Here is an 8,728-nt window from a genome sequence, read left to right as displayed (position 1 = left end):
TAAAAACCCTTTCTTAAAGAAAGGGTGATTCAATGAACCCATTCTTAACGAACATAAACATAGGGTGCGTCCATAGACCTATTCTATTGTACAATATATGACCACATACTAGGTGACCACAGTGGTCATCTATCGCACACTAGGTGACCACAGTGGTCATATATCGCACACTAGGTGACCACAGTGCTTATCTATCGCAAAATAGGTGACCACAGTGCTTATCTATCGCACAATAGGTGACCACAGTGCTTATCTATCGCAAAATAGGTGACCACAGTGCTTATCTATCGCAAAATAGGTGACTACAGTGCTTATCTATCGCACAATAGGTGACCACAGTGGTCATCTATCGCACAATAGGTGACCTCTGTGGTCATCTATCGCACAAAAGGTGACCACAGTGGTCATTTGTGGCATATTTTATATTTATGTTTTAGTGATATTTTTGTTGCGAACCAAAAAAACCCTTAAAATAAAATTCACATGTAATCTGAAGTATCAATGTTGTTGTTTTTTGTTTTTATTATTAAATATCTTAAATTACAAATTAAAAATTAGTTTTTTTGTTTAAATTTATAATCAATCTTCGCATTATTTCACATATCAATTATCAGTTGTTTGTTTTGTTGTCTTTACTTTCACTCAATGAATGATAGAATGTTTTGCTTGCTTTTTGTTTTTGTTCAATTTGAATTTGAAGCATTTCCTCTTGCTCCATGTTGTGAGGAAGGATGATTTCCAGTTTTTTTCATTTTCAAGTTTTGTTTTTGTTCCTTTTTATTATTATTAAAGTAACTTATTTTTATAACGCACAATTTTACATCAAATCCATACAAAAATGACTTAATTTCTGTTAAATACAAATGTCTCACAATTGTTTTGCTTTTTCATTTGACTGACCACAGATTATAGATTGAGAGAGAGGGAGAAGAAAAAGTTGTTAAGAGAGGCAAGGAAATCTGGAAATCTTTAGACAATGTTTTGTGTTGTTGTGCTGTATTTTAATGAGTGAGACTTGTTAATTTCTAACCCAGTATCATGTATTTTCATATTCTTATGTTGGCCAAAAAAGGGATAATTTAGTTTCGTTTTTAATTCAATATTTTAATTTTTTCTTCTTGTTTTTCTGAATTATTGGGTATTGGAATTTTATTAATTAATTTTTTTTTGCAATTGCATAAAAATTGTAATTTTTTGCTTGTATTGTGTTTAGAAAAAATTTGATTTCCAAAAAAGAAATTAAATATTTATTATGCATGACTTCCATTTTAGGTTATGTTTTTTCCATTTTTAAAAATTAAATAATAATAATAGATAAAAAGAAAATAATTTAATATATGTATGTGTATTGGAAAGAAAGGGAAACAAAAGTATTTTGGGTCAGGTTAGAACAAATTAAAAAAGGATCTGCTACTAAATTTAGTATGATTGGTTGTTTGGTGGTGGTGGTGTTGTTGATTTTAGTTGTTGCGGCTGATGCGTCTGGCTGTTACTAATGATAATAGGGATCATACCAAAAATTTCAGCTCGATGTTGTACTGGAACATGTGCGTGAACGTAGCCATTCAACAAATTCATCCAACATAACGGGCCCTAAAATCAGATAGAAAATATAAAAAAATATATTTATAATAATTATAATATTATATTTAAAATTTTATAAAGCTTACATGCTCCATCTATATCGTAATTTGTTAAATCATTATTTATGGTACGTGAGAATTCCAAAATATTACACCATTGATCCTTATTTATGACTTTGTACTTTGATTGATCTAGGAATTGTGCAAATTGTGGATACAGTGGCCAGTGTTTGCCTAACAGCAATTGTAACATTGCCTTGGCTGTGTTAATATCCATGCTGCGCTGATCTGAATCCTGTGGGGGAAATATAAAATAAAATAATGAAGTTAAAATAATTAATAAAAAATTGAGAAAAAAATATTTTTTGTTTTTTCAAACTGTTTTGTTATTGTTATTTTTATCGTCAAATATTATATTTAGAGATTTCTTTTATACGATGACCTATAGTGAAATTTGATATAGAATATTTCTTCCATTGGCACCAACCATGTAAGTTCATTATTTTGTCCGATTTTGGCTACGTTTCGAAAAAATTTTGACTTAACCTCAAACTTAATTTTTAGTTTTTAGCGATTTCTATTATTTGTGATATTTTTTGGTTTCGGTGTATTAAGAGACTAACAGTAGAATTGTACAAAAAAACTTTTTCCCTTTGACACCATCCACCTAAAGCCATATATTTGGCCAATTTTGGACCAATTCAGAAAAGTATATTAACCATTTTGTTATTGTTATTTTCAAATAATATGTTTGGGGTTTTCGTTTATACTGTGACTTATAGTGAAATTTGATATAGAATATTTCTTCCATTGGCACCAACAATGTAAGTTCATTATTTTGTCCGATTTTGGCACTTTTCGAAAAAATTGTGACTTAACCTCAAACTTAGTTTTTAGTTTTCAGCGATTTCTATTATTTATGATAATTTTTGGTTTCGGTGTATTAAGAGACTAACAGTAAAATTGTACAACAAAACTTTTTCCCTTTGACACCAGCCACCTAAAGCCATATATTTGGCCAATTTTGGACCAATTCAGAAAAGTATATTAACCATTTTGTTATTGTTATTTTCAAATAATATGTTTGGGGTTTTCGTTTATACTGTGACTTATAGTGAAATTTAATATAGAATATTTCTTCCATTGACACCAACAATGTAAGTTCATTATTTTGTCCGATTTTGGCTACGTTTCGAAAAAATTGTGACTTAACCTCAAACTTAGTTTTTAGTTTTCAGCGATTTCTATTATTTATGATAATTTTTGGTTTCGGTGTATTAAGAGACTAACAGTAGAATTGTACAACAAAACTTTTTCCCTTTGACACCAGGCACCTAAAGCCATATATTTGGGCAATTTTGGACCAATTCAGAAAAGTATATGAACCATTTTGTTATTGTTATTTTCAAATAATATGTTTGGAGTTTTCTTTTGTTCTGTCACCTATAGTGAAATTTGATGAAGTATATTTTTTTCCTTTGGTACCAACCATGTAAGTTAAGTATTTAAGGAATTTTAACTCCATTTCGAAAAATTGTTACTTAACCTCAAAATTAATTTTTAAAAGGGCACAAAAGACCAAAACAAAGATGTGCTAGAGGTTTGAGATGTTCCACAAAACTTATTTTTCGAAATGGCACTTATTATGGCACATGGACGCAATTTAAAAAAAATGCAAACATAACCTCAAAACCGAATTTCTGTTTTTCATAAACTTACAAAATTGGAATGTTCAGAGTATTGTGTGAGGAATATTTTTGGTGTAGATTTCATTGATAGGGTTTGGTCGCAATTCGAAAAAAATTAACATAACCTGAAAATGGAATTTATGTTTTCCTAAATTTCTGGAATTTGGAATAAATTTACAAATATCGATTATTCAGAAACTTGTAGAAAAAAATAAAATAAGAATATGAATTTGTTCAAAAGTTTTGGTCACAATTCAAAAAAAAAAAAAAAAAAAAAAAAAAATATGAACATAACCCTGGGCACAATTACCATGACATAACCTCAAAATAAAATTTATGTTAACCATTATTTCTGGTAATTGAAATATGTTTGCTGTTTTGAAATATTCAGAGACTTGTAGTAGAATTGAATGAGTAATATTTTGACATTTTGCTATTTCAAATCCTTGAGATTATTATCGGCTTTGGGAAAAATAGCACTAGAAACCCCCATTAATGGCCCCAAGTTAATATTTTTCAATAATGTTACTAGTAGTAGAGTAATATTGTTCACCAAAAGTACGAGTATTTGAAGACTCGAATTGTTGCGGTTTTAAAGATTTGTTAAAAACGGACTCAAAACGGTTGGACCAAAAAGAGGGTTGGTTACTGGTTGAAAAATGTGTGTATGGTCTTGAAAGCAACATTCCTAAACGTATTCCCTCCATCCCAAATATAAAAATAACAGATCTTCTGATTTGTAAACATAGCAGTCTGTATCCAAAAATCCATTTTAACATTTACCGAAAAGGTACTTTCAATGACCTGCTACAGGGTTAAAATATTCCACAAAAAATTTCCTCACTGTGTTATTATTTAAACGGCAGGTACACCATATATCTAAACATTAAGGATCACACCAAACTTCAACAAATACTATCAGTACAATTTTTTTTTCAAATTTCCAAAATAATAATTTCATTTTTTTTACTCACCTTTGCAAAATCATATGAATAACGATATATACTTTTGAATATATTTGGATCATTCAATATACTCTTTAAATAATCCAATTTTGATTGCATTTTTACAGCAGAATCACACTCCAATTCAGTTAGACCTTTCAACCATTCATATTGGCTGAAAAAGCCCATTTGTGTGGCACCCATTTTATACGCCAATACTAGCATAACAACATTTTCAGGTTCAACACCAATATCTTCACAAAATTTTTCCATGCCATCGGGACCTAGAAAGTGAAAAATAAAAACACATTAAAACCAACAAAGAAAAGAGCTTAAGACACAGAAAACAAACCCAATGTATCCTCGTCAGGATTTGTGTATTCTCTAAACCACGCTAAACATCGTTTATGGCTGAAGGAATCTTCTGCTCGTATGTGGCGTCTTAAAGTAGAAAAAGGGGAAACATTAATATAAAACATAAATCAATATTAGAAATAAAGGAAATTTACTTATCCATCTAAAACTCTCTGTGTGTGAAGGATTAGAAAATTTATTAGCAATTTCTTGTAAACTAATAATTATTTTTCTTTTTTCTTGTTGGTTTTGTTATGATGTCTGTGTTTATGTTCTATAAATAGTTTCCTCTCTGCTACTTTTATAAAGCTAATATACATATATATGTACTGTTAAACGTTGATGTCTCGCGCGACCAATAGAACTATCTAAACAACTGCCAATTAATGAGAAGAATAACAAAAGGTATCTTCTTGTGTCGTTTTGATTATCATGGTCAATGGTAAAATTTTCAATTCTCTTCCTCCCTATCAAAGAATATACACATCTGGCTGGTTGATGCTGTTTGACTGGGCATTTGTTTACATTGAATCAGTCAGCCAGCCAGCCAACGTGACAGTGGCAGAATCATGTGGTAATAAATGTATTAACAATAAACATACAAATATTCGTCATTGTTGTTGCTAAAATAATAGATGGAAAATGCAAAAAATTACTTTTGAGCAGAGGAGAGAGGTTCAGAGGTCATCTATTATAAAATAAATAGACTTAAAAGCCACGGAACAGGGAGTGTGATGTCTGGAGGTTATTTATCATAGTCTATCTCATCTAGACTGAGGCAAACCGTCACAGAGAAGATGAGCTCAAATGACATACTCCATAGTATTTGGGGACTCACGTGCCATCTTGCATGGAGTGGATGGCCTTAGGCGCCATCTACCATAGAGTAGATGGAATGAGGCCATGTACCATAGAGTAAATGGGCTCAGAGACCACCTACCATAGAGTAGATTCGCTCAGAGACCATTTACCATAGTGTAGATTCGCTCAGACACCATCTACCAAAGAGTACAATAGAGTAGATGGACTCAAATGCCCTCCAATACCATCTACCATAGAGTAGATGTGCTCAGGAGCCATCTACTATGGGCTCAGAGGTAATCTACCATAGATTAGATGGGCTCAGGAGTCATCTACCACGGAGTAGATGGGCTCTGGGGCTATCTTCCACGGAGTAGATGGGCTCTGAGACAATTTACCATAGTGTAGGTAGGCTCAGAAACCATCTACCATAGAGTAGATTGTCTTAGAGGCCATGTACCATAGAGCAAATGGGCTCAGAGACAACTTACCATAGAGTATATTCGCTCATAGACCATTTACCATAGTGTAGATTCGCTCAGACACCATCTACCAAAGAGTACAATAGAGTAGATGGACTCAAATGCCCTCCAATACCATCTACCATAGAGTAGATGTGCTCAGGAGCCATCTACTATGGGCTCAGAGGTAATCTACCATAGATTAGATGGGCTCAGGAGTCATCTACCACGGAGTAGATGGGCTCTGGGGCTATCTTCCACGGAGTAGATGGGCTCTGAGACAATTTACCATAGTGTAGGTAGGCTCAGAAACCATCTACCATAGAGTAGATTGTCTTAGAGGCCATGTACCATAGAGCAAATGGGCTCAGAGACAACTTACCATAGAGTATATTCGCTCATAGACCATTTACCATAGTGTAGATTCGCTCAGACACCATCTACCAAAGAGTACAATAGAGTAGATGGACTCAAATGCCCTCCAATACCATCTACCATAGAGTAGATGTGCTCAGGAGCCATCTACTATGGGCTCAGAGGTAATCTACCATAGATTAGATGGGCTCAGGAGTCATCTACCACGGAGTAGATGGGCTCTGGGGCTATCTTCCACGGAGTAGATGGGCTCTGAGACAATTTACCATAGTGTAGGTAGGCTCAGAAACCATCTGCCATAGAGTAGATTTGCTCAGGAGCCATCTACCTCGGAGTAGATGAGCTCAGGCTTCGTTTACCATAGTGTAGATAGGCTCAGAGACCATCTATCATAGAGTAGATGAGCTCATGGTTCATCTCCAATAGAGTAGATGGGCTCAGAGACCATCTACCATAGAATAGATATGCTCTGGGCCCGTCTACTATAGAATAGATGGACTCAGGTGTCATCTACCATAGGGGTTCAATGTAAGTACAGAGTAAGTTGGCTCGAAGGTCCTCTGGGCTCAAAAGTCGTTTGCCATAGGATAGATGGGCTCAAATGTCCTATCTGATCTGGGACAGGTAATGAATACTTATATCCTAAAACTATATTTCGTTAATAAAACCATATAAAAATGCAAAAAAATATACGGAGCAAATTTCCTGTACCGACCCTTCGCAGAAAAAAAAATACAAACATTTCCTTTAAATGGCAAGTTTCCTAACTAGACGGCCTTCTGCCGGGGATTTGAGATTTTTTCCTATGGATAGAAGCGAATTTCGGCAACGCGAACAAACTTTTTTTAAATCGTAAATTTTTTCCCAAGTAAACAAGGGAATTTTCGGAACTTGAGAGGCCTATATCTCTGGGTCGGTAAAGGAAATTTAAGCCGAAATATACTTACCTGCTGCTGGTGTTTTGTGCCGTTGCCGTCGCTGTTGCATATGTGTTGCGTTGTCTTTTTGATGTTTGACGATCATCATCGCCCATATCGTGATTAGAACGACGTTTACCTCGGGGCATTTTTGTAGGATTCGATACTTCTTAGTTCCGGTAGGTAAAATACACTTTGTGGAGTTCACTCAAACACACACAATCAAGCACAACACACAGTTCACCAGTTCGCAAAAAACGAAAGGATTACACTAAAATGAATGATTAAACGAACCCCTGCAAATGTAAAAAAACACATGATAAGTTAAAGTATACTTTTAGGTGTTTTAAAAAGGGCATTCAATTGTTGAAAAGGGGAGCTTGGTCGGTCTACTTGTAACAAATTACAATTTGTAATAGAATTCAATTACAATATATAATGAAATTATTCCATTACTTTTGCACTTTACAATTCTTTCTAATAGTAGTTTTACACTTCTTTCAGCTGATTTTCTTTTACTTTTACAACTTCTTCTTGTGTGTCTTGTATTGGGCATGCACGGACATTTTTTTTTGCAGACCGGCTTTGATTTACAAAATTTTGCTTTATATGGCTTGCTTTGTTACGAATGCAAATCAAGCCGTCGTTAATGTTATTTTAATTCATAGAAACACAATAATTAAATATTTGCAATGCATCATTTTGGAATTTATATGACTTTAATTTTTTAATATTCCAGCTGAGAATGACAATTGTTTGATAGTTGTGGATGCGTCGTTGTATTTTCTTCTCAGTTGTATTCTTGCATTCTTTCTCATTAGAATTCACCAACAACAACAACACAACTTGAGAGAATATCAGTCAGTGTTTTTTTAATATCGTATATCGTTGCAATTATTCTATGTTTTTGTAGTTCCTCATATATAATTGCTTGCCTTCGCCGAAATTCTATAAAATTAACAAATATTTACCCCAATTTTTATAGATTGTTTATTTGATTTAATTAATAAGGAAACAGAAATAGTAAATTTTTGTTGTTTTCTTCTTCTTTCTGTCCACAGTTCAAAGTAACATACAAAAAATCTCCGCCGTCGTGTTTTCGGGATATCATGTTTGGATGATTAGCTCGTTAGTCCATCGGCGTCATCACTTCCGTGTGATTATCAGCCCCTACAATGACATAGTCTTGTGCCAGACTATGAAAATTTTCATGAATATATTTTGAGCTTATGGGTAATACTACGTTTATATATAACCGGATTTAACAAACCCACTGGGTTTCAAATGTCAATTCCTTTGCGTATAAGTCAAAAAAATCCTCATTAAGAAGGTTAACCCTGCAACAGAATATAATAATGGGTGTTTTTTAAGCTAGATAGAACTTTAAATTGTAAAAAGTAACACAAAAAATTAAATTTTGATGAAACTTTTTTTATTTGTTTCAGTATACTCTGACAAATCATCATGAATAGACTTACGCTTGAACAACGCTACGAAATTATCCAAATTTACTTTGAAAATCAGTCGTCGTTTCGCGCAACTTATAGACGACTTCGTCATTTGTATATGGAGTGAGACCAATCCACAAGAGACCCTACAGACTCC

The 8,728-nt window shown here is 33.5% G+C and overlaps 1 protein-coding gene across 6 annotated transcripts; it reads right to left on the bottom strand.

The window, feature by feature from the left end:
- Nucleotides 1–486: 486 nt before the first annotated feature.
- SCCRO4 (DCN1-like protein SCCRO4) lies at nt 487–8,246 on the bottom strand. Of its 6 annotated transcripts, none has more exons than XM_073980635.1 (6): nt 8,095–8,246; nt 7,154–7,419; nt 4,568–4,656; nt 4,246–4,499; nt 1,671–1,878; nt 487–1,593 (listed from the first exon to the last, which is right to left on the bottom strand). In XM_073980635.1, the coding sequence occupies exons 2-6, from the start codon at nt 7,270–7,272 to the stop codon at nt 1,523–1,525; spliced, it is 741 nt and encodes a 246-aa protein (XP_073836736.1). In that variant the 5' UTR covers nt 7,273–7,419; nt 8,095–8,246; the 3' UTR covers nt 487–1,522. The 6 variants fall into 6 exon arrangements, with proteins under 6 accessions (XP_073836736.1, XP_073836740.1, XP_073836737.1 ...); XM_073980639.1 differs by lacking the exon at nt 8,095–8,246 and adding an exon at nt 7,593–7,964; XM_073980636.1 differs by lacking the exon at nt 8,095–8,246 and adding an exon at nt 7,643–7,964.
- Nucleotides 8,247–8,728: the final 482 nt, after the last annotated feature.

This window comes from Musca autumnalis, unplaced genomic scaffold (genome assembly GCF_047663935.1).
Source record: "Musca autumnalis isolate F117 unplaced genomic scaffold, ASM4766393v1 scaffold_4, whole genome shotgun sequence".
NCBI lineage: Eukaryota > Metazoa > Arthropoda > Insecta > Diptera > Muscidae > Musca > Musca autumnalis.
This window is presented reverse-complemented; position numbering and strand designations above follow the sequence as displayed.